Source organism: Mastigoproctus giganteus, chromosome 2 (assembly GCF_048544385.1).
Source record: "Mastigoproctus giganteus isolate SK-2022 chromosome 2, ASM4854438v1, whole genome shotgun sequence".
In the NCBI taxonomy this organism is placed as follows: domain Eukaryota; kingdom Metazoa; phylum Arthropoda; class Arachnida; order Uropygi; family Thelyphonidae; genus Mastigoproctus; species Mastigoproctus giganteus.
The window spans coordinates 101,059,482-101,087,477 of NC_143576.1; the positions used below are offsets into that span (position 1 = coordinate 101,059,482).

General features: G+C 35.9%; 1 protein-coding gene across 1 annotated transcript in view; it reads left to right on the forward strand.

Moving 5' to 3' along the window:
• The window catches only part of LOC150089465 (uncharacterized), a 1,372,165-nt gene that overhangs the window by 421,723 nt on the left and 922,446 nt on the right, over positions 1–27,996 (forward strand). The window contains exon 18 of the mRNA XM_090389992.1: positions 15,705–15,749. Coding sequence (XP_090246118.1) covers positions 15,705–15,749 — 45 coding nt within the window. The remainder of the gene's footprint in view (positions 1–15,704; positions 15,750–27,996) is intronic.

Here is a 27,996-nt window from a genome sequence, read left to right on the forward strand (position 1 = left end):
TTTGTTGGGATCCGCCTCTTTAGTCTATAATTGAGGCCATTTCTTATAACTTCTATGTCAAAGGGAACTGTCCCAGCCAGGACCCATAAAGTACGTCCTGGAAGGGGCAGTTCCCCTTGACACTGCACTATCAGTATAGCTTATAGTGCAGCATGCCTTTGTCATGGTTAGCAGTATAATTGACTGTATGAAGTCTAGTTTTCTTTTATTTTTGTCTAGGATAGCTCTGTAATTCCATATGCCTACATTGTAGGTTGCGACTTGGAGGAAGATTGCCTTGTAGAGTAGTACAAGTGATCTCCTCTTCAGTCCCTAGTCAGTGTGCTAATTCTGACTGTCATTCCTGTGTAGTTTCTCACCTCCTTAGCAATATGCACGAGGTTAAAAAACAAAAACAAAAAGGTAAACTGCAGCCATTATCAATCCACTGCAGGATGGAATCCTCCCTACCAGTTCATGTTGTGAGAGAAATGGACCGTAATCTGCCATGCAACTCCAGTGTGGGTTGGCAGATCGACTGCATTTAGCAGTCAGAGGGTTGAACCACGGTCTACTCAAAGTGTGTGCTACTGCTCTCCTGCACCTGACCACTCGGCTACGGAGTCTATGCATGAGATGTGATAAAATGTCATTTGGAGTCCAACAAGACTCCCAAATATTTAAGTTCTGTCACCAGAGCTGTTATTTTACCAGAAATTTTTATCTGTGGTCACCTGTGAAGCTGTTCTTTAATTAACATAGCCTTTGTTTTAGTTTCAGAAATTATTTGCTTTTGGGTTTTTGCTCAGTCCTTCAGGATACTAAGAGCATGGTTTGCCTGATGTTCTAGGCTGGTTCTGCTGTTTGTCTTGACAAGCAAGATAAGGTTGTCTGCAAAGGCAACTCTCTCTACCTAGCCAATATCCATTCCCAGGAATTCATCCAGGACTAGATTCCAAAAGGTGGAACCAAGAACTGAACCCTGGGGGCATTCTTTGGTAACTGTGCAGATGATACTCTGGTAATGTATCTTTACTGTGACCTATCTATTAATGAGGTAGTCTTGGATACAATTATACAGGTTTTGCAGAATTCCGGCATGGTGTAATCTCCCTAGTATGCTGGGCCACCAAAGGGTGTCAAAGGCCCCCAGCAAAGTCAATTGATATAGCCAGCAAGTAGTTTTTTCCTGTGTATGTATTCTGTGCTGCATTTATAAGACAGTTCATAGCACCTTCAGGTGAACATCCAGGTTTGAAGCCAAATTGTTTGTCCTACTGACGGTTTGCATTTACGTAGTAGGTCTCTAGATGGAGGTGAATTAACTGTTCCAATACCTTGCCCAGTACTGGTAACAAGACTATTAGCATATATGATTGTGGATTATTTGGGGGATTATGACTGAATTTTTTAGTATCAGATGGAGGTTTGCCAGTTTCCAAGTTTTGGGAAATACCCTCTTATCTAGACAGTTGTTATATAATTGTAACAGATATTGTAGAAAATATTTCACTAGTTCTTTTTTCATTTCTATTTCTGTGAGGTTGTGGTCTTGGCATTTTTTTTATCTCTGGTTCTTTTAATTCTGCAAGTATTTCCTCGAAGGTAAATTGTGGCCTGGTATTTGTGCTAGTATATATTTTTCATTCTCAGTATATATTTCAGTCTGATCATGAGTGAGAGGTTGTTTGTCCTCAGGAAAGAGCATGTCCAGGATGTTATTTACTATTTCCTCCTATGTATGTTGTTTGTCCTGTTCTGATATCAGTGGTGTTTACCACATCTCTCCTTGATGACTTGTTGGTAACTATGTGGTAAAATACACCCCTTGGTCAGCATTACCAGAGGTACAAACAAAACAAGGGTTTTCCAAGCTTCTTTTTTTTGCGTTATCATGCTTGTATAAATGTTTCTCAGGGAGCAATAATTCTCTCCCCCCCCCAGGTGTATACTTCAGCTGGTGGCCAACTGGCTTGTGATCTCTGAAAGTTTTTTCTTGCTTGGTTTGCCCTTCACCAAAGATTCTCCAGCTCAGGGCACCACCAGGGGACTGCATCTGCCCTTTGGTTGTTTTCTTTTCATGAAGGCTTCTATGGCTTTCCTGATTGTCTGTGTTAATTTTACAACTTGCTCACCAAATACGGAGGATCTGGAAAGGTCAGGGAATGACCACCGCATATCCCTGGAGCAATATGGTCTTAGTTGCTAATGCTCCTAAAAAAAAAAAAAAAAACCTGCTCATTCAGACTGAGATTATTATAATTCTGTTGGGGAGTTCCCAGGAATATGGAGTTTAGAGTTTCTCTATATTTGTTTCAATTGGCCTTTTTTAATATTGAATCTGATTATATCATATATTGATGGTGGAACCAGATCCAGTTGGTGAGTCAGCTGAAAGGTGATGGCATGGTTGTTGGACATAGTCCAGATCTTCTGTGCTTTCCATTGTATTAATTTATGAGAAATGGCTTAGGTGGCCATTGTAACAACAGTTTCACTGTTGTGCAGTGTACTATTGTATATTGCAGTATTCTGTGGCTGGTTGATAACTCTAAATGATGTGGTGGCTATGAAGGTCTCCATTTCCTGCCCATTATGAGTGCTGCTTGTGTCTACTACATAACCATGCCATAGAGGTGATCTGCAGTTAGCATCCATGGATACTATTATTCTTTTGCTAGGTAGTAGGTTCACAGCTGTCTGTAAGTATTGTTTTCTCAGGCCAATGCTTTCACCTGGCCTGCAGTAAAGTTAAATGATATGAAATGACCCCAGAGGGGAAGTAATGTGTGCACAGGCTACATGGAGGAGTGCATACATTGTTTATCCTGGTCACTGTGATTTTATTATTCCCAGTTACGATTGCTCTCTGTGTGGTGTCCATGGCAGATTCTATTACCCTATAGTATCTAGGTTATCCCTGAATCCTACCCCTACAGGTGTAGGGCTCCTGGATACAAGCACTGGCAATCTTGTTTTTCTTCCATTATTACTTTTAGTTGGTCAACAACAACACAAGATTTCTGGGAATTTAATTGCAGGAACTTCAAAGCATGGTGATTATGGAAAGCATGCAAAATGTCCATAACTATCTTCTGTTTTATGCTGTCTTCAAGTAACTTTGTGCACTGTCGGTCACTCACTGAGTGATTGAAGTCCTGCACTCTTGCATTTTGAGCATTTTGTTTCTTGGGACTTTTTGCAACTGTTATATTCATGCTCTCAAACTCCACAATGGCCATTAGGGAAGTATGCACTCTCCTTTTGAGTGCACGCGTGGGAAGTGTGCTCAGATTTCATAATTTGTAGCACTTGGGTATAGGGAAGTGCTCCCTGTACTGGTGATTACCCCATCCTGTGTATATATGGTCTTGTTTGGTGATTATTTGCCAAGCTGTGGGTGATAGTTCAACTATACAGTTACAGGTTTGAGTTATGTTTGTTATTTGGTTTTTAGGAGCATTAGCAACTAAGGCCATATTGCTCCGGGCATATGCAGTGGTCATTCCCTGACCTTTCCACATCCTCCATATTTGGTGGTCACAGGCTCGAACCTCAGTCTAATCAAGAAGCGTGTGCTACGCACTGCTGCTCCTGCCCACCTGGCTACGGAGGTGCCTATATGTTTGAGCAGAAATTGACTTGGTACTATATTTAGATTAAATTTTGAGTTAAGTTTCTCTATGGTCTAATAGTTCTGAAAATTTTTGTCATTGACTTCAGTTAAGATATCTTCTTTCATTTTGTTTTTTTTTTTTCTATGCCAAAAATTAATATGTTCGGTCCTCTGGTTTTAGGTTTTTCAGCCTTTAGTCCTAAATTTGTGACCAGTACTTTTCCTAATCTTCTTTAGTTGCTCTCCCAGCTACTATCGCTGTGGTTCTTACTTTTCTTAGTCCCTTTATCTTAATTGTTTTTAAACTGAGGTTCAAGATTCTTGATACTGGCCTGCTTTATGGCTTCACTGGAGTACAGCCTGCTAGACTCCATTGGCCTAATGATTATAATATTTTCTGCTTTCTTATGTAGTTCAGTCTCAGTTGGAAGTTTACTTGTCTTGTGGTTATTGTGGTGAAGTGGGAAATATATCGTGTGAAAAGGACAGGTGGAATAGGACCAGGGTATGTCTGCGAGGGGAAAAAAGTAGATTATGTTGTAGAGCAGCTGTCATCTTTAAGGGCACAAAAGGTGAGATTGTTGTACTCATTGGCACTAATGATATTAAGAGTAGGAGATATGAGGATTTAATTAACAAGTGCAGAGCAGTATTTAGAAAAAATCATGAGTTGGAATAGAATTTGAAAGTGTCTGCAATTCTGCCTAGAAACAATAGTAGGGAGTATATAATGAGAACCTTGTCAATAAATTCAGCCCTGTAGAGAGACTGTGCAAGGCTCATTGGGTAGAATATTTCTCAGCATGGTCTGTGCTCATTAACACAAGAGACTGCTTCTACAGGGATGACATACACTTAAATAGAAGTGGTGCTATTGAGACTGTTAGTTGGATTGGAAAACTGCTAGCTTTGGGAGGGGGGGTATATACAAACTAATAGATTAGCAATAGCTGCAGGCAGAAGTGAAAGTGATTCTTGCACTGCTTCTATTAGAACATGTGGCAGCATAGAAACCAAGTTGTTGAGGATTTCAAGACCTTCTGGGTGTTCCTCATGAACATGTAAATACATGGACTGTGTTAGGGTTACTAAGAGTAAAAAGAGTTTCAGATATACTTGTATGCATACTAATGCTAGAAGCATGGTAAATAAATTCGATGAATTTTAATTACTGATTAAATCATCAAATACAGACATTGTAAGGATATCAGCGATATGGTATTGCTTAGATATAAGAGATTCAGAAAATTTGAATATGTGGAGTAAAATTTATACAGAAACAACATGTTGTAGACAGGGCAGCATGGGGGAGGGAACAGGTTATTCTCTTAGTTAAGAAGCACGTAAAATCTAAGGCATTGCACCCAGTGGACATGGGCAGCCAGTGCAATGTTGGGTCAGTTTGGGGTGACAAAGCATTGCAAAAACAAAAATGTGTTGTTGTTGGTATTTGGCTTAACGACACAAGGGCTGTTGAGGACAAATTGACTAACAACTGTGATGAATGTAATGAACTGTACAGACATGTGGAGTGTGCTATTAAGAATGTCTTATAATGGTGGTTTTTTTTTTTTTTTTTTTTTTTTTTGATTTGGTAGTTGTTGGCGCATCGGCTTCTGTGGCCATGTTGCACCTCCCAAGGTTTTTGCAGTACTTTGATCCAAGCCCGAGGCGGGAATCGAACCCGCGACCTTTGGGTTGCTGGGCAGGTACTTTACCCACTCGGCTAGCCCGGTCGGCCTTATAATGGTGGACTTTAACTTTCCAAATATCGACTAGACCTTGTGGGTTGGTCATGCTCACAGTAGCAATACTTTTGTGGATTATTGGATGATTATCAAAAGCAAGGTAAAGGTCTTTTGCTTTCATAAAGGTGATTATAGTGGTCTTAGACAGTTTTTAAATTCTTTGTAGTGAGACTAATGGATGAAGTTACCAACAGCAAATACAAAATGGGAAGCATTTAGGGATGTTATTGTTGCAAATATTAGGCTTTTATATCAACTAAGAGATACAGTTCAAGGTATAGACTTCTTGATTAGACTGGGGTTCGAGCCTGTGACCACCAAATACGGAGGATGTGGAAATGTCAGGGAATGACCACTGCATATCTCCCGAACAATATGGCCTTAGTTGCTAATGCTCCTAAAAACTAAATAACAAACAATCAAGGTATAGGTCTAAACGGATATCACATAAACTGATGGGACTAGAGGCAGGGAATTGATATGCATATCAGTTACGGGGTAATACAGATGCCGATGTTAGATATAATCTAGTCTGGTTTCAAGTCACAAAGGAGGTTAGGCAAGCTAAGGTAGGTTATGAGAAATCTCAAGAATGTGCTCAGAAAAGCATCTTTACTTATGTAAACAGTAAAAGGAAGAGGTTGAGTCACATTGGTTTAGTAAATATGAACAGATTAATGATTATACTACTTAGGTTGTGGACAAACCAAATGGGTATTTTCCATCTATATTCATATACGAGGAATTTTTTAGGGATGGGAATTCCAGATGTGATTAAAATTCTGCAAGGACTGAATGATTTTGCGATAACTAACAGGAAAATGGCAGAGAAATTGTTGAAGCTAAACATAAAAAAATATCTTTTTTATGGCACCTGGGATGGATGGGGTCTATCCAGTTATATTAAAGGAGGTATAGCCTTAAATGGATGTCATAATAAGCTGATGAGACTTGTGGAAGCAAACAGCAGTGCATGGGATGCATATAAATTATCAGGTGATACAGATGCCTACAGATGATGATGAGACTGATGACATAAACAGAGATAAGCAAACCTTTAGCCATGATTATGAGAGCTTTCCTGGATTCAAGAGAAGTCCCTATGGAATGGAGATATTCAAATGTATCCCCAATTAACAAAGAGTGATCAAAAGGAAATGATGAGGAATTATAGACCTGTTAGTTTTGACTTCTATTCCAGGGAAAATAATGTTGTCACTGGTTAAATTAGTAATGCAGGGCCATATAGAGAGGAATGCAGTTATACTACAGTCATAGCATGGATATGTTAATGGGCAATGTTGTCTGACCAATCTGATCTGATCTGATACTGTGACACTGTAACAAAGTAACCGGATGCAAAAAATAATTTTTAGATCATATGCTTAGATTTCAGAAATGCTTTTGATACTCTTGCACACGAAAGTCTGCTGTACAAATTGGATCAGTGTAGCATCAAGGGCATGTTGTTGCTATGGCTAAAAGAATGGTTGAGTAGGAGAAGACAGAGTAGTTATCAATAGGCACTGCTCTTATATTAATGTTTTTAGCAGAGCATCATAGGGTTCAGTGCTGGGCCCATTGATTTTTCTGTATTTATTAATGGTATTGATGAAGGTATAACATAGAGAAGGTATAACATCGTCAAACTTAGTGTCTAAGTTTGACGATGATCTGAAGGTTGGCATTGTAGTTAATCACAGTAATCAGGAAATGTTTCTGCAACAAGATCTAAACAAATTAGGCAGTTCAGTTTGAGACAACACAATTTTGTATCTGTAAACCAAATTTTTACAGTCTGCATTTTTTTTCTTGTTTTATGTATATGCAATTTGGTCCAGTTTCTTTAAGCAAACAAACACAGAAATTATTGTGTCCAGTTCCTGTAGATCATTGAAGAATGGCCTAGTAGGTATAGAAGAGGGACAGAATTTGTCTACACTCTGCTCTCTTATCCAGCATTGCATGTGGATGATTCATTGCACCCCCCCTCTCTCTCTCTCTGTAGATTTGCATGTTTTTGAGTGATATTTATTTTTTCCAGACATAGCCTTGTTTTCATAAAACTGTGATTATTACCATGTTCGTTGTAAATTAACATTTATTTTTAGCCTTTATTATGGTCTTAAAAATTGAGTAAGTGCTGAAAGTGAATGTGTGAAAAGAGCATTGAAAGCAATGACATTGGAACAGAAGATAAAAGTACCTGATTGACTTTATTGTTTGCTCGTATTTTTTCATATATTTTATTGACATATTTATTGTCTTTCTCTTTATCCCCTGTTTTTCTCTGGGACATCAGTGTTGTCAACTGTATTTTTTACAAACACAGTACTTTTCAGGAATGTACCTCCTGTGGATGGGTGAGGGATTCCTACGTTCCTTTGTACTGTTTGAACCATTGCCTCTAAATATGGTAATTGGGCTTCGTGTTTAGGGTAAGAATGTAAATGTTTATCCTGGCTGACCAATGAACTAATTTAATTTGATCACATGGGAAAGTATTTTCTTCAACTAACAAACTATGTTATTTATTTTCATGAAGATATTTTTGTTTGTAATGCTGTCAAATTTTAACCAGTGCCTTATTCTCAGATGCCAAATTTTCATTTGGCATTTGAGAATAAGGCTTATTGCTGTTTAAGGCAGTGTTTCCCAAACTTTTTTAGTCACGGAACACTTTTCATTTCACAGCATATTCATGGAACACTTTTCATCCCTCAACATATTCACGGAACACTCTTCATCCCTCAACATATTCACGGAACACTCTTCATCCCTCAACATATTCACGGAACACTCTTCATCCCTCAACATATTCACGGAACACTTTTCATCCGTCAACATATTCACGGAACACTTTTCATCCGTCAACATATTCACGGAACACTTTTCATCTCTCAACATATTCATGGAACACTTACGAAACACAAGTTTAGAATTTTATTTTATATTTTAATTACATATATTATTACATATTTATTCTAATTCTAATATTTTATTACATATGATGCACTGGATCAGGAGCATCTTTATTTCCAACACATGTAAAGCTGAAATTCAAATAACTGTCATTATACTTTCATTTTGGTCTTTTATTAGGTGGTTCCTGTTTTTTCACTTCAGATTTTTGGGGAACAAAAGGCTGCGATTGTTCATTCTCATTTTGAAGTGTGACAATATTGTGTTCGTGTTTTCATCGACCACAACTGCAATACTAGCAGTACTTGCTTCTCATTTTAAAGTTCTTTTTTTCAACCACAAATCCATGGTCATTTATTTTAATAATAATATTTCTAAATACTGATAATTATCAAAAAAAATTTATACAAGGAAGTGAGTTTAGTTACGATATAACTAAACGTTCGCTTCCTCCTCTCCTTCAACCCATGTACTCCAGGCTAAATCGCATGTGAATGGCATATTAAATCACTACATTGCTACTTTTTTGTAGATGTTATTACCTCTACACATACTTCTCTGTGCAGAAGCCTGCCAAAAGTGTTCTGTGGTCTATTTGATTATTAGTCTATACCAGTATATTAATAACTGAAAAAAAATTATATTAAATGTTATAATGATAAAAAAGTTGTGTATGCCAGAAATATGCAAAATTTATTTATTTTATTTTATTTTTTTAATTATTAATTATGATTTTTCACGGAACACTTGTTCACATCTCACAGAACACAGTTTGAGAAACGCAGATTTAAGGTACTAAAAAAAAAAAAAAAAAAAAAAACCTGTTCCAAACTGTAATGGAAAATTTCAAGCTTCAACTGCCATTTCTCACCCGATTGGTCTAATTTTTCTAGATCTTATTGCAGTAGCTCACTCTGATGATTAACCACCCTGCCAACCTTTTGTATCATCTGCTAACTTAGACATTAAGCCTGATATACCTTCATTATTATCATTAATAAATAGTGAAAACAACAGTGGTCTCAACAATGAAACCTGGAGGACTCCACTAATAACGTTAATCCATGAAGAGCAGTGCCCATTGATAACCACTCTCTCTTTTTCCACTTAACTACCCCTTTGTTCATAGCATTAACTTGCCCTTAATGCCACATTGCTCCAGTTTGTTTTGTGCAACAGTATTAAAACCTTCCTGAAATCCAAAAATATATCAAAATTTTGGAAGAGGAAGAATGTCATTTATAGTTAAATCCAGTTCTTTGTTACTGCATCATAGTATCCAGTCAGTTTGGTCAGACAAGACTGCCCTTTAACAAATCCATGCTGTGGCGCAGTATAATTGCATTCTTGTCTAGATGGTCCTGCATTACTTACTTAACCAGTGACTACATTATTTTCCCTAAAACAGACACTAAGCTAACAGGTGTGTAATTACTCATCACCTTTTGATCCCCCTTTGTGAATTGTGGATACATATGCACATCTCCAGTCCTTAGGGACCTCCCCTAAATCTAAGGATGCTCTCATAATTATCTAAGGGTTTGTTTACCTTGTTTGCTGCCTCCCTTAATATAATTGAATATATCCCATCCACCCCAGGCACTTTTTTTATGCTTAGATTCAACAATTTCCTTTCCATTTTACCTTTCAGTTATCACAAAATCATTTAGCTCCAAATTTTATTGTGCATAATACACTGTATAACATATTCCATTGTCTGATCTGAAGATTATGCAATGCAACCCATTGCTTCATAGGATCTGTTTCTACTGTTTATATTGATTTGTTGGTGTGGTGTTGGACTTCTGGGCAGCAACTCTGCTATGAAAATCCATGCTCTGTAGCTCCCTATGAATTGATGCACTTCTAGGGATGTCTAGAGCAAATATAATGTTTACAATGGGTGTTGCTTATCGTTTTGACTCATTTTGATTCTTCTCCATCTTGCCATTGTAACATAGTTTTCTCCATAATTTTTGTAGAAAAAAAAAGCGACCTACTATAGCCCTTCTGTTAAAGTCATTATTTAAAATATAAAAATCTGAAAATTTCTGTTTATTTTTAAATTTGAAAATTTTTTATTTATTTATGAAAATTAAATAACCGGAAATTTTTTTTCTGTTTATTTAATAAATTGCTAACATTGGCTAGTAAACAAATTGTGCATTGGGTTAGTTGTGCTAATCAGAATCATATAAAATATGTGTAATTCATGAAAACACCTTATTTTCTGTATTTACTTTATGTAGTACAAAGCTAATTAGCAATATTCTTCAGTAATATGCCAAAGAAAATACAATGTGAGATTTCAGAAGATATATGCAAGTATTGTAAGATTTTACATGTACTGTAAAATCTTGAAGTGGTAATACATTTTCTTTGTATACTGTATATAGATTATTCATAATCAACACATTGTAGTAGTAGTAGTAGTAGTAGTGGCATGTGATGCAAGAAAGCAAGTGTATGAGCTTATGCAGCATCAGCCAAAAAAATCACACCATTCCCTCCAAATGCCTGTCCAGTTCCTCCTTAAATTTATTTAACCTATCAACTTCCACAACAACAAATGGAAGTTTGTTCCAGCAATTAACCACCCGCTGGCTAAAGGCAAATTTCCGCACATCTATTCTACATCTGTCTTTTCTTAATTTGAATTTATGCTCCCTTAGGTTCGTAATCTGAACAAGTGGAAGGATCCCATCAGAATTCAGCATACTCAACCCATTCAAGGCCTATACACCTCAATCAGATCACCGTGCAAGTGCCTAGTCTCCAGCCACTGCAATTTACAGAATTAAGCCTCTCTTGGTAAGAGGATCCCTTCATTCCCCTCACCAATCTTGTTGCCCTTCTCTGTACACACTCAAGTAAATCTACATCCTTCCTAAAATGAGGCCTCCAGACCTGTACGCAGTACTCAAGGCGTGGCCTGACCATTTCCTTATACAGAGGGACAATCACCTCCTTCTCCCTGCTAGCAAAACTCCTATATATCATTGACAAAACCCCATGACCTGCCCTAGCAGCCTGTCTGCATTGCTCAGAAAACTTCATATCTGACTGCACAATTACTCCCAGTTCTTTTTCATTTTCTACCACCTTAAGTGTAGTACCTCACGGTTGGTACGTTTCTCTGGGGTTACTTCTACCCATATGCAGTACTGTGCATTTGTCAAGGTTAAAGTTCAGTTGCCACTTCTTAGCCCATCTGCCCAAATTATCTAGATCCTGTTGCAGTAGCACACTGCCATTACTGTCATTAACAACCCTGCCAACCTTTGTATCATCTGCAAACTTCAACATTAAGCCTGATATACCTTCATCAATATCATTGATAAATATACAAAACAACAGTGGACCTAACACAGAACCCTGTGGGACACCACTAATAACATTAGTCCACGAAGAGCAGCACCCATTGATTACCACCCTTGTAATCAGATATTTGTTAACAAATAAGCATAAGTATAATTTTCATTGAAAGAAATGCAAAAATGGATATAGCATTTGAGATTGAAGGTGATAATGTCACTTGTGCTGAATATTTATATGCATCATTTATCATGGAACATAATATTCCTTTGAGTTGGTGCTAATCATGCAGACATTGGTCAAAAATATATTTCCTAATAGTGAAATAGAAAAATAAAATATGAAAGAACAAAAACAACTGACTTTGACACAATTTGGTTATACTGTAGTTACATATTTCCATCCTTGGAGTGACTGTGTCCATCACTCTGAGAATGGAAATATGCAGCTGACAGTATTAAACATTAATGAATAAGTAAATTTTCAACTTTTGAAAATTTAAATTCTAATCAAAGATAAATAATTCAGCTATGTATTATTATTTTTTTCATCATCATTATAGTTCTTTTTCAAATTATTACTTGTTTGTAACAGATTAGATTAATAATATTTGTTTATTAATCCGCTTGTTACTTTTTAATATACTGACTTATAATCAAATGATAGAGAAAATACTATAAATAATAATAATATTAATGATAATAAAAAAAAACTCTACTGTAGCACACAATGGAAGCAAATTCTGAAGGTGGAGCATGCTCCAGTCTGTATATAAACACATAATCAGATTTTTTTCCCCTCCTGGTCAAATAATATTAATGGCGGAAAGTTGCTGTATTAATATTGTTTACAAAAGTACAAACATGGCAATGTAAAAATTTAGTGTTGTTATGCACTGTGTTATCCTAATTAGCATTACCATTAGTAGAGGCATATGATGCAAGAAAGCAAGTTTATGCAGGATCAGCCAAAAAAAAAAAAAAAAAACCCCATCCGTTCATTCGAAATACCTGTCCAGCTGAGCCTTAAATTTATTTAGGCTATCAACTTTTACAACAAGGGATGGAAGTCTGTTCCATCAACCAACTACCTGCTGGCTAAAGGCAAATTTCTGCACATCTATCCTACATCTGTCTTTCCTCAATTTGAATTTATGCCCTTTCAGGTGATTATTCTGAGCAAGAGGAAGAATCCCATCAGCATTGAGCTTGCTCAAACCATTCAAGGCTTTATACACCTCTATCAAATCACCTCGCCGGTGCCTAGTCTCCAGACACTGTAATTTGCAAAACTTAAGCCTTTCTTCGTAAGAGCAACCCTTTGTTCCATTCACTAATCTTGTTGCCCTTCTCTGTGCTCGTTCCAGCAGCTCTACATCCTTCTTGAAATGAGGCCTCCAGACCTGGATACAGTACTCAAGGTGCGGCCTGACCATTGCCTTATACAAGGGAATAATCACCTCCTTATCCTTCTAGAAAAATTCCTGTATATCATTGACAAGAGCTGCTCTTGTCACCATGAGCTACTCTTGCAGCCCATCTGCACTACTCAGAAAAGTTCAGATCTGCCTGCACAATTACCCCCCGGGTCCTTTTCATTCTCTACCAGTGTCAGTGTAGTACCACAGAGTTGATACGTTACTCTGGGATTACTGTTTCCCCTATGTAGTACTTTACATTTGTCAATGTTAAACTTCATTTGCCACCTCTCAGCCCATCTGCTCAACTTTTCCAGATCTTGTTGCAGCAGCATACTGTCAGTAGTGTCCTTAACAAAGCTGCCAACCTTTGTATCGTCTGCAAACTTGGACATTAAGTTTGGTATACCATCATCAATATCATTTATAAATACAGAAAACAACAATGGACCCAACACTGAACCCTGAGGGACTCCACTAATAACATAAGTCCACGAAGAGCAGTGTCCATTGATTACCACTCTCTGTCTTCTCCCTCTCAACCATTCCTTTATCCATAGCAGCAATTTTCCTCCAATGCCACACTGCTCCAATTTGTGCAGCAGTCTTCCATGTGCAACAGTATCAAAAGCCTTTCTAAGATCCAAATACAGTAGATTCCGGTTATTTGGGACAAATTTTAAAAAACAGAACCTAATTGAGAAAATAGCCAGGGTTTACTTCGCTTAATTGGGACAGCATGCCGTTTAATCGGGGCAGGAGACCACAGCACTGGAGATTACCCTACGATTGTCTCCAATGGTACCACATGGTTCGGTCAAAATTCTGGAGGTCACAACCATAAAACAATAAAAACAATTAGCAGTCACATGTTTATTGAGCTTTTCTGTTAGTGAAATCTATCATAAACGGACAGTAAACTCGATCTTACTGAATTTGCGATAATACTGACAGCTGGAATTCTGTGGGTTGTTATGGTGAAATGTGTTTACACTTCCATGAAATCTTCAATCATATAAAAAAATTAATTTTCAGATTTTCTCTTCATTCCTATTTTTTAAGCTTTGTAACTCGTTACTTGGTTCTCACTTGTGTGTATTGTGTTACTTGCAATTTATGTGTGCTGTGTTCTTTGTTATTGATTGCTTATCTTTTTACTGTGTTAAAGTTTAACCCCTTCTCCCCACACACAAATGTCAGTAAACAGAAATGTCAACTAGTTTAGTTAGTATGTACATAATTACAGTACATATTAATTATTCCGATTATCACGTATATTCTTCCGATTTTCACGTATCATTTAATTTTTTAATTGGTAAGGTAATAAAGGGTAAATTTGTGCTTAATATATCTTTGCTTTTATAGCCTGTGGATAATTAGAATTGCTGTTTAATAGAATTAAAATTCAATTCACAAACGTGATCACAATGACCAGCGCTTACTGCACATCGTATAGCGAACGGTTCTTTATTATGTTGAGTTCGTCGTAACGTGATTTGATTATACAGTGAACCAATTGTAAAGGGGGGGTACATTGTATTTTTAACTATTTACGTGAAACTTCGGATAATTGGGGAAGCCACTTAATCGGGCCAAAATACACTAGTCTTGATGTGTTCCAAATAACCGGAATGGATTGTATATAATATCAAAGTTATTCCCTGCATCCAGTTCTTTTGTGACTGCATCATAGTATCCAATAAAATTGGTCAGGCTAGACTTCCCCTTAACAAAACCATGCTGTGTCCGAGCTATAACCGAAGTCTTGTCTAGATGATCCTGCAGTGCTTCTTTAACCAGTGCCTCCATTAATTTTCCTGGAACAGAAAATAATTATTTCAAGTAAGGACCAGAGGATTGAGAAGCTCTTGATTTCTCTAACTTGGAACAGGTTTTTGATTGCTCATGAATAGCAAGTGATATTCATGTGACCTTCTCATAAGCTTCCCTGTTTTAAATTGTAAACAACATTGGTATAGCAACTTTCATGAGCAGCCTTCTTTACAGTGACAGGAACACAGACATCACTTGTTACATAAGTAGTTGTGAGAAAGTTTGCTTTTTTGTAACAGTTGTCTTTTTTTTCAGCATGACATTACTAATATTACCAATAATATTAGTAATGTCATGCTGATTATATGCTCTTAGTAATTTATTCTAAATTATAATTTCTATGATTGTTGGATCATTAATTTTTTCATAATTTTCTTATATTCATATGACCTCGATCTGGAATAAAATAGTTAATTAACTCACCTTGTCACTACCACATGATAGTATGTATTTATTTAATGCATCAAGAATGTTTGCTCAAAAATTATTTGTCCTCTTTAGGTGAAACAATAAGTTGTGCAGAAAATGCAAGAATGCTTGGAGAGAGAGTCATTTATCATCTAACTTCTGAGAAAGACATTCTTGTGACTGAGTTTATATGGTCATGCTGTCATGTGGTAACCAAGGGTGAGTTAAGTACTGTATTTTTGATTTTGAAATGAAAGAATTTATTTTCTTAATTAGAAATAATTCTAAGCAACATTCACTTGATAATATTTCATGTGTTACCAGTAATCTGTATTATGTAAATTAACAACAGAAAAAGATAGAAGATTGAAAATTGAAGTCTTGTACTGTATAATATAGTCATTAGTTTTACAACTATTTTTTATAATTCTTTCTTTTAGTGTTAACATTTTATATACCATTTCAGGGTATACCTGGTTCAGAAGGAACAACTGGACCCAAAGGTAAGGAGGTAAGTCTAATCTTTCAGTGTTTTTTAATTCCTTTTTTATTTATTTATTTATTATTATTTTTTTTTATTCAGAAGATAGGTATGAACAGTGTGCATTAGATAATATTAAATTTTTTTTTTTAGATAAATTAATGACAGTGAAGTTTCTGTGTGCAATATGGGGGTTTGATGATGCATAAGCTACTTTGGCTGTGTGCAATATACATGATAAACTACTAGCAAGTGCCCTAATTTATATTCTTGATTAAAGTGCTGTTCTTTATAGAATATATGGTGGGGGGGACTTTATTTACAAAAATTAAAGCAGTAGATACTGTAAATGTATAGCACTATAAGATAGCACAGCTATTGTTCATGTTTTTTGAGAGCCATTGCAAGTTTTTGTTAAGCCTCCTTAATAATGTTTGTCTAGCTTCATCCACTGTATCAGAAATGCTTATTAGTTTAGGTGTGCAGAATATTCTTTTGGTCGATTGAGAACATAATTCCTTTTTACACACTGCTTAACTAAATTCAAAATGGAATTTTTTGCTGATACATTATATAAACTAGACTCTATGCAAAAATTTCTCTGTGCTTTAATAGAGAATTATTTATTCTCTTTATTAAGTAATTATTATATTTATACTATACAGAGTACTTTAACTAACAGAGAAATGGTTAAAATGGTGCAATTCCAAAAATATATCTAGAATCTGTTAAATTTTCACTTCTGAGCCAAAAGGATTAGAAAAAACTTATGTAACTATAATGGTTCAATGAATAAAAAAAACACCTTATATTAAATGCATGAGTGTACAGAATATTAATATAGATTCTGACCAGTAATATGCCAAATTAAGGTTTTCATCAAAAGAGTTAAGGAAATTAAAGCTAGATGGCTCCCTGAACTACAACTTAAATATAAAATATCAGTTTCCAAATAATGACATTATCAGTTGACTCTGTGAGTAAAGAGTAAAAGAGTTGTTTAAAATATCAAAAGAGAGTAAAGATATAGAGAATAAATGGATTACTATGCAATTAGTGTTAAAATATGTTACTAATGGAAGTTTAAGGGCAATAAAAATTAAAAAGAGAAGAAAAAGTTTGAAAATATGAGATAACAGTATCAAGATTAGCAGAAAATAAAAACAAAACTTATATGAAGTGGATTTAAAAAAAAAAAAACAAAAAAACCCCCCCAAGATGAAATAGAATACAAAAAGGATAAGAACCAGATCAAAAGAAGGATTATGAAAGCAATATAAATTTCTTTGGAATAAATGTACTTTGAATTTAGAAATATACAGTGCTTTTTTTGGGACGGTACGCAACGGTACGACGTACCGGCACCTTTATTAACAGTAACATTTGGATGCAGTGCACTTTGAAATTTATAATATTCCATAAATTTTTTTTACATGTTTACCTATTATTCAAATAAGTTAAAAATTATTTAACTAAATTTGCATTTTTCTCTGTCTATTGTTAAGATATTTTCTGTATAAAACTGTATAACCATTTTTATAATTCTAAATTACTTAGTCGGGCCTCTGTTTAACGAAGTCCTTTATAGCGAATTATTTTGAATTCCCTTTGGAAGTAATTCATTTAAAATACTTTCCATTGAGCGAAGAAAATTTTCATATAGCGAACGGATTAGGAGAGAATTAACTCGGTATGCACTGTTTGCATTTCTCGCCTTCAGGCAATTAGTGCTGCTGCGTGAATTAAGAGATCTAAAGGGATTACCATTGTACAACTTAGTGGTACCTGGTAAAACCTATCCGACTACCTGTCCCACATACGGTGAAGTCGCACTGGTCAAGAGTGAGCAGTTCAAGGTGTATTCCCAATGGGCTTTGGCCCACCTTCTAGTGCAATGGTGTCCAACCTTTTCCTGTACAGGGGCCATATTAAAAAAAAAATTCAAAGTTAGATTTCTTTAGTGTGTTACATTTTTCATATCTTGTTGCATGTAAAAGTAATATTGAAAATATTTGAAAATTTTATTAAGTACAATACACAATTACATTTACTGAACAAAACATTTAATGAGAAATTTTTTTTGATAATTAACAAAAATTAAAATGCTGTTTTAGTTCACTTTCCGGGCGGTCTGTAGGTTGGACACCGCTGTGAATCAACTGTAAGTGCCCCATTCGAGAATTAGGAGAGCCTGATTTTCTTTTACATCGACAAATAATCATCTGTTGTTTCGCGGAAGTGCGTTATCCACATTTTTCCGTAAATTTTCCCTATCTCTGTTTACATGGCACAGTACCTGAATATCGGAATGACAGTTTCAAAAAAAGAAAAGAAAAAAATTCAAATTTAAAAACTAGTGACAATACCAATGATGAGAGAAGGAAAACGAGGACAACGAAGGTATTAAACCTTCTAAACATGAATTGTTGGCATTTGGTGAAAATGAAGTTAGAAAATTGTCAATTAGGTTACAGTTAAATGAAAGAGATACAATTCGTGGATTCGGGAATACCTAATTGAAAAGGTGGTTTCGGAAGAATTGAAGCATTTGATGGACGCTCTGAGTGCGATACAAATTTCATCGAGTGAATGTGAATGACGATTTTCACAAATGAATCTGATTGCCAGCCCAACCAGAGCTTCGTTGATGACAAAGCTGTTTCTTAAAAATTGTAGGCCCACCATTGACCCGTTTCGATCCAGCAAAATTTGTTGATTTGTGGCTGCTTTGGAAATGTCACTTAGCAAGAGACACACAAAGAGGAAGAAAAAAAGTCAGCAAGGGTGTTGGATGAGAACTTAATAAAAATTTGGAATATTCTACAAAAGCTTTATTATGAAATTATTTTTACTTATGTTATTTATTTTTACTTATTATTTTTAGGGTCCGTAGTCTAACGACGGACCCTAAAAATAATAAGTAAAAATAAATGTCACTCAGTCGTCCGTCTGTCACAGCAGTATCTCTCGAACCACTCAATCTGTTGACTTGAAATTTTGCATGGGTTTGTACATAATGTGAGCCAACATATGCCATATTGATTGTTGTTGACAAAAATTTGTTTAAGAAATGGGGGAGGGGGTAAAATCTTTTTGACAACCTATAGCTTATTATACACCGTTGGAAAGAGCCCAACGAATAGGTTTAAAACATTTTTAAAATTAAAAATGGCGGCACCAGACAGGAAAATGTAATTTTGGGTTCCCCCCACCACATTTCTGTCACTAATGGAGCTAAAAATTTAAAAATCACATTAGCTATGCGTTATTCGTTGCTTTTCAAGGGAAAACTATTCCAATTGAAATCTATCATTTACTTTTTGTGTTAAAATTAAAAAAACAATTTTTTATTGCACTTCAATAGTGCACTTGTTTTTACTAAGTAATTCTCCTTTTGGTGACGAAAAGATTGCTAAATAGTTATTTAATAATTCTATAAAGGTCATTTATAAATTTTGTGATGAGAACTACTTTTTAACAGTTTTCAAATTTGGAGTTGTCCCAACAAGGAAGTACTCAGAGAGCCAGTGTTAAGGCGGCGGTAGTGGGAGGCACCTGCTTGTAGTCTTGCATGGCCCTCACCTGCCAGTTGCCTCTCCCCCCACCAAGACTTTAATCACTTCTCCAGGAAGAAGTCAGAGTTGCTTCTCCTACCCTTGCCATTCACAACAACTGGAAAGACAAATAGAGTTTCCTCAGTTTTAAGCCAAGCTGGAGTACTAGAAACTTTTTTCAGTTACCATAAAGCTCTCTATTTGAGATACTACACTAACTACTATTCGTGACTACGGACCTTCATCCTGAGTGCCTGGCACTCAGTAGTTAGGCGCCTCAGTAGCCAGGTGGGAAGGAGCAGCAGTGCGTAGCACACGCTTCTTGATTAGACCGAGGTTCGAGCCCGTCACCATCAAATACGGAGGATGCGGAAAGGTCAGGGAATGACCACCGCATATCCCGGAGCAATATGGCCTTAGTTGCTAATGCTCCTAAAAAAAAAAAAAAACTCAGTAGTTGACCGATTTATTTACTTATTTTAATCACATTTTACTTATTTTTTTTATATACTTGAATAAATTTATGCTTAATGAACTGTGTTAATATACTAAATTTGTTGTTCTTATTCCAAAATCATTATTACTAAAGTAACAATATCAAGAAAAAAAATTTTTTTACACTACTTTTCATATCTTTTTAATTTTCGATTTTTCATGATAGTAAAGAATGAGTATTTTTTTACAAAAAAAGCACTGGAAATATATATATATATAAGTTGAGAGCAAACAATAAGTAATAATTAATTTAAAAAAAAAAGAAAATATAGAAGCAGGTGCATATTGACACAGCATATTACAAATTAAAACATGTAAACTGAGATTAGTGATTAGATAAATGAATAACCATTTGTCTTATGGCCTGGTGATGAGATGGGACTCAGTGCTATTTTTGCTCTAAATATTGATCACAATATTGTGCAATTGGTTGATTTTTAGTATCCTTTATCACTGATATTTTTCATGCTATTTGCCTTCATCAGTGCTGTTTAAATTAATTTATTCAAATTGGCTTCTGATTGGCCCTGTGGTTAGTCATAGCAAAATTTCATAAGCTAGCGACTAGTTTGATATCACTTTAGAAGAGCTGAGACCAAAGAGAGATAGAAAATGCCCAATGTGGTTACAGATGGAAAAAAGTATGGTTAATCTCTTCCTTTTTGACACCATTACAACTAGTCATATAGTATTGTCAAGCAGCTCATCAGCTGCTTGACAATCCTGTATTAAACATGCATTAATAGCTGTCACAATGAAACTTAGTGATCTTAGTTATTAAATACAAGGAATTGATTGAGTTTTTCCACAGTATATTATTAACCTTGAGTTGTAGGGTTGATGAGACCACAGGTAATATTTCATCAGTACTCTGTTTGTAAATTAATATCATACTATATTATTCATACTATCAGTACTCTGTGCATTTCTGTTATATAATAAATTCCCCTAACTGTGAACATTGCCCTCTTCATCGATTGCTTTGATATATTTATGCAGTCATACAATATGAGGGTCATTGAAAAACAGTTGCAGCAGGCCATTGACTGCCGCAACTTCTGGCTAGTGGTTAATGGTTTCAGGTTCTCTTCTCAGAAAACTGCATACATTTTTGTTGAAAACAGAACCTTCACCCTGAACCAGAACTGACCTTTAGACAAATTGTTATCCCAGTAACACATGAGATAAAATTCCTGGGGCTTATATTTGATAAAAAGTTGACACCCTTCTAACACATCTGTCATATGTGGTCAAAGTGTGGGTGAGGCCTGAACCTCCTATGTACCATCTCATCAAACGACTGATGTGCAAATTGTTGCACTCTTCATTGAATCTATTGTGCACTAAACTAGTTATGGAATCCAGTTATATGCCTCAGCTAGAAATAGAGTTTTGCAGTGGCTAGATCCAGTCCACCATCAGGCCATCTGTATTGCTTCTGGAGCCTACCAAACATTTTCTGTTCAGAGCTTATATGTTGAAACAACTGAACCACCTTTGTTACTTAGGCATATGTCTTTACGGTATACCTTTAAACTGAAATTCCTGTGAGACCAGCTCTTGGACACAACACCAAAGGGTGTTGTGTCCAAGAGCTGCTCAGAGATCTTAACATTACAGTAGACAGTGTTGCCCACTCACCAAGGCTACCTCCTCCGTCCTGGCATTCTCAAGTTCCACTTTCTGTCTGCCTGCAACTTTACATTCCTCATCAAGCCAAATACTCTGATTGTTGTCTGTCTTCACTGATGACTCAAAGTCAGAATCATCTGTTGAGTCTGCTTCCACTTTCCCAGAAGTATGTGCTAGAAGATTCCCAACAAATTCAGTACAGTCAGTCCTCGTATAACACGTGTTTACACTACACGAATTAGATCATACATGATTTATAAATAGGGGAATGATATCTTCTATAACACGAACCAAATTCGCCTTTGTGTTTACAAGAAATGGCAGTTCAAACGCGGAATCACCCCAACCGAACGCAACATGATAGGAATGAAGAGAAAATTCTGAAAATGTATTTGTGTTTTATATCAGTGAAGGGGAAACACATTTCACCATAATAACGTAAAAACCAAAACAATTCCAGCAATCGGTATAATCGCAAATGCAATTAAATCGAGTTTACTACCAGTTTATAACAGATTCCACTAGCAGAAACGCAACCGGAAATTGTTTTTATTGTTTTATGGTAGTAACCCCTAGAAATGTGCTTTAGTAAAATGTGAAGTGTTAATAGTGTATCCTTTACGGTGTTGTTTATTCAGTTGCTACACGTGCGCGCAGCTTTGTTTATGTGTATCAAGCATGCCTCCTCATTTTGTAATTGTGCTTTATTCCCTAAAAATGAGTAAAATGGTGTGAAAAGGAAGTGTCCTGGTGAAGACACTGCAGATTCAGAGAGAAAAAGAAAAGCGATATCGATAAACAGAGGCAGACTGGGTCAAAAATCCTTACCCGGGAAAATTTGTAGTGGCCTTATACTAGTGTTTATGGCCAAAATCACATCGGCCTCCGGCCCACTGGGGTTTCCCCGGTAAGGCTTATGGCCAGTCCACCTCTGTCGATAGAGAAAAAATATGAAATTGTAAAACGCTTTGAGCGAAATGAAAGACCATGTGATATTGCATGTGCTATACACCTAAATGAGGCAACGCCGAGAATTACAAAGAATGCAGAGAAAATAAAAACAACTTTGATAGCAGGAATAACTCAAAGTGTAATTAAAATCCATTAGATTAAGACACAAAGAATTGGAAGAGATGGAATGGCTGTCATCTGTTTGGATAGAAAATCAAATAAAAAACAAGTTTGCTTACGATAGAAGCAAAAGCATTAGCAATATTTTATTACGTAATAGTCGTAATAAAATACTTATATATTTTATTACGATTATTTATTGTGTTTGGTAATGTTTTGGTTTGTGTGATCAATCTTGGGTGGCCGGCACCTAACCCTATTTTTCCCATAGGACCTGTTGTTTATATTGCACGAGGGTTTCTAGGAACACAACTATCGTGCTATACGAGGACTGACTGTATACACACAGCAGAGTTGTATACTATAGAGTTAGCTTTGGACTACATTAAAACCCAGAGTTACCCAGGGAAGCAATTTTCTATTTATCTAATTTTAATAAATTTGGGATGGGTCAGCAAACCATCATTAAAAAACCAAATATAAAATTTAAGTCTCTTCACTTAGAGTTGAATTGTTACATACAGATGGACATAGTAAAGAAACTAGGTGATGTATGCATTTGGATCAGTGTGATAGCATTATGAAAAATCCAGCTGAAGTGGTACAGGAGTTTGAATAAGTACGTTGGATGATTTTTAGAACAGAAAGCACATTCAAAGACGGAAACAGTGCAGATGACACAGATTGCTATAATATAAATGATAATATTAATGTATAGTAAATGATTAATGAATAATAAATAATAAAATTATCTATGAAAAGTGTCTGCTAGAAAAGTACCCGAGGACGATCTGAGAGTAAGTCCCCAGAGGTACATATAGTTATAAAAAAAAGGTGGCATGTGAGCACATCTGGCTATTTGGAATGTTAATGGGATCACAGTTAGATTCCTGTATGATTCATTCTGGTATTGGTATTAGTAGTGGCAAATGATGCAAGGAAGTCAGCTTGTATAGCACCAACAAAAAAAAAAAAAAAAAAAACCACAACCTACCTACCTTGTATCGCTATTCTCTGTAATAATCTGTCTAATTCTTCCTTAATTTATTGAGATTACCTTCTTTCACCATGCCAGGTTGAAAGTTGTTCAACAACCAGTCACTCTCTGGCTCAGTGAAAATTTTTGCCTCCCAAATTCAAAAGGAGGGAAACCAAATAGCTGATGGCAACTATATGCCAGTAAGTTTGACTTCTTTTGTAGCCAGAAATATGGAGTCTGATGAAGGACATAATACAGGATCACCTTGATAAGAATGGATTCAAAAAGGAATTTTAGCATGGGTTTGGGAAGGAGATACCTTGCTTCACAAGTGATATCTTCTTCCTAAGCCTGATTAATCATTATGACATGGTCATAAAACAGATGCTGTGGAGAATCTAAAAATTTTTTTTTTTTGTGGGCTCATACATTCTACCGTTAGTATCTTTTACATGCATCAAAACATGACAGTACAGTTATATAATATAAATTTAAGGAAGAATTAGATCAGTTATTAGAATGCATGGTAGATGAGTACATGGGATTTTTTTTTTTTTTTTTTTTTTTGTTGGAGAAGTCTGGGTTGAGTTCCATTGACACCTGGAGTAATTTCTAGAATCATCTTTTGATTCTGTAGCCATTTGATCTTAGTTGGAAGTATAGGTTTCTTTTCCATGAATTATTTTGGTGATTTGCACAGCCAGCACAATGTGTAAATCAACCTGTGAACATACTTTTGTACAAACAATACACTTATCGTTATGGGCATATGTTTGGGGGCCATTAATATCAATAGTTTTAATTTTTTTTAATAGAAAGCAAAATGTTCTCGAGGGGAGGGCTTAAGCACCTTAGCCCATCACATTGGTGTGCCTATGGTTGGATACAAGAAACAATCTTGACATTATATGTATAGACTTATAAAGCAGGCATGGACAACCTTTTTTGTTCAGCGGGCCATACAAGACTAAGTCCATCCTGATTCTGGCCACATTATTAGAAGAATGGCAAATTTAGCATTAGCATTAGTAAAGGCACATAATGCAAGAAAGCAAGCTTATATAGCATCAGCCAAAAAAAAAAAAAAAAAAAAAAAAAACCCTTCTAATTTCACCACTTGCTCCAAATGTTTGTCTAGTTCTGCCTTGAATCTATTTAAACTATCAACTTCTACAATGACAGATGGAAGTTTGTTCCAACCACCCCCTGGATAAAGGCAAACTACCACACATCTGTCCTACAACTGTCTTTCCTCAATTTGAATTTATGCCCTGGATAAAGGCAAACTACCACACATCTGTCCTACAACTGTCTTTCCTCAATTTGAATTTATGCCATCTCAGGCAGTTATTCTGAGCAAGAGGAAAAATCCCATCAGCATTGAGCATGCTCAAACCTTTCAAGGCTTTATACACCTCAATCAGATCACCTTGCAGTTACCTAGTCTTCAGACACCTTAATTTGCAAAATTTAATTCATTAATCTTGTTCCCCTTCTCTGTATTCGTTCCAGTAGCTCTGCACCCGTCTTAAAATGAGGCTTCCAGACTTGTATACAGTACTCAAGGTGTGGCCTGACCATTGCCTTATACTAGGGGATAATCACCTCCTTATCCCTGCTAGAAAAATTCCTGTATAACATTGACAAGACACCATGAGCTACTCTTGCAGACCATCTGCACTGCTTAGAAAACTTCATATCTTCCTGCATAATTACCCCCAGGTCCTTTTTATTCTCTACCACTGTCAGTGTAGTACCACACAGTTGATATGTTACTCTGGGGTTACTGCTTCCCATATGCAGTACTTTACATTTGTCAATGTTAAACTTCAGTTGCCACCTCTCAGCCCAACTGCTCAACCTTTCTAGATCCTGTTGCAGCAGCGTACTGTCTTTAATGTCATTATCAACCCTGCTAACCTTCGTATTGTCTGCAAACTTGGAAATTAAGCCTGATATACCATCATCAGTATCATTTATAAATACAGAAAACAGAATGGGCTCAAAACTGAATACTGGGTAACTCTACTAATAACATTAGGCCCTGAAGAGTAGTGTCCATTGATTACCACTCTCTGTCTTCTTCCACTCAACCATCCCTTTATTCATTGCAGCAGTTTTCCTCCAATGCCACACTGCTCCTATTTGGGCAGCAGCTTTCCATGTGCAACAGTATCAAAAGCCTTTCTAAGATCCAAATATATGATATCAAAATTATTCTTTGCATCCAGTTATTTTGTGACCACATCATTATATCCAGTCAAATTGGTCAGACAAGACTTTCCCTTAACAAACCCATGCTGCGTCCGAGCTATAACTGAAGTCTTGTCTAGATGAACCTGCAGTGCTGCTTCTTTAACCAGCCTCCATTAATTTCCCTAGAATAGAAGTTAAACCGACAGGTCTGTAATTACTTGTGCCACCCTTTGTGAATTAGGGTCACATTTGCATATCTCCAGTCCATGGGTACCTCCCCTGAGTTCAAGGAAGCTCTCATAATTATGGCTAATGTTTTGCTTACTTCCTTTGCTGCCTCCTTTAATATAACTGGATAGATCCTATCCCAGTTGCCTTTCTTATGTTTATCTTCAGTAATTTCTCCTCCTCTTTGCTCTCAGTTATTACAAAATCATGTAGCCAGGGTTTTATTGACCTCTAGCATTTCCCTTCCTGAATAACTCCTCGTGTGAATGTAGATGCAAAATACTCATTTAGTTTGTTAGCTATCTGAGCAGGATCATCAGCAGTTGAACCATCGATATCAAGTGGACCAATCTGATTCATCCCCTTCCTTCTAGAGTTTACAGAAGTAAAGAACTCTTTGCTGTTGTTCTTTGCATCCTTTGCCAAAGATTTCTCAAATCTGTCTTTGCCTGCCTAACCTCCTTTGTGACCTGGTTGCAGACCAGCTTATATCTATCATAAGCTTCTCTGTCACCTGCTAATTTATATGTATCCCATACATTTTTTTTTTTCCACATGTCTCAATTAGTTCATATGACATTCATTTAGGCCTAAACCTTGAACAATATTTCTTATTTGGTATGAAAAGCCTAGTTGCTTCCAAGATTAATTCTTTGAATGCTTTTGAATTTGCTGTTGGTAAGATCATCAGTTGTTATGTCACTATGTAGAATTTAAACTGTCTCAGACCATCGTAGTCACCTTTAAGAAAGCAAAAACCCTTCCCTTTAACCCTGATGGTATTTACCTCTTTGATTACATCCCATTTCAGCACACTGTGATCACTGCCACCTAGTGGTTCCTTTGTCTGCAGATTCTTAATGAATGAAGAATCACTGCTGATAATCAGATCAAGAATATTATACCCTCTAGTTGCCTCCCGAACATGCTGCTGCTGTAGAAAACAATCATCCAATAAATCCACAAAAGCCTTGCTAATGTGTGAATGACCAACCCACAAATTCCAGTCAATATCTAGGAAATTAAAATCCCCCCATTATAAGACACTCGGATTTACTTCCCCACTATTTCTCTGTACAGTTGTTTATTATACTCATTATAGTCATTAGGCCTGTAACACACTCCTACTCTCAATTTTGCTTTCTCAGTGCTTATGTCACACCAAACCTTTTACCTATAGTCGTAACTTGTAACATAAAATAATAAAATTGCAACTATTTTATTATAAATAAATCATAAAAATTATGAATTAAGAAATATTTAGAAATGATATAGTTGAAGCAATAATATTTTCATATATCTAATTGCCATTCATCAAATTCCAAAAATATATATTGTATTTATGATAATTGTATAATTATAGAAACAAATTTTATTAGAAAAAAAATGTAACCAATTTACTTACTGTTAGTGAAATACTTGCACTTGAGAATCTTTTACCGAATTTTCAAGGTTAGCAGGAATAGTTGTTGCTACCCTCAAGTTGCTTTCTAAATGCATGTTTGTCAATCTTGATCTTGTTTTAGAATATGTGAATTTTATTCTTGAAAATAGCTGAGATGTACTGCCAAAAATTGAGGCATGTTTTCTAACAAATTTTATCATTTGTGGAAAGCAATCTAATGCAAGAAAGGCATAGAATTCCAATAGAGAAACATCTTGAAATTTCTGTTGAAGAAAGATCACTGCTTTTAAGTTCAGTTAGTTCCTTTTGCAGCTCTTTTCTCGCCTGATAAATATGTGCATTAAAAGAATTTGAAAATAGTGTGAAATCTGCGTCTTTTGATTTGAAATCTTGAAATCTAACACCGAATTCTATGTTAATGGCTACTAACTCTTCAGCATATGAAATATACTCAGAAATGTTTTGATTGGCTAAAGTTGGAAAGTGGTGGCACCCTCTCTAAGTTGTCTTTCCCATAGTTGAAATTTGGTTTGAAAAGCTTTTATATAATCACAAAGTTCACGAACTAACCAATTTTATACTTGTATTTTCTGATTTACTCGTTTAAATGAGACGCGATATCAACAAGAAATGTAAGGTTATGTGTCCATTCAATACTTTCTAGTTCTGGAACAGATTTGCCTTCCATCTTCATAAAGATACAGACTTCTCTAAGAT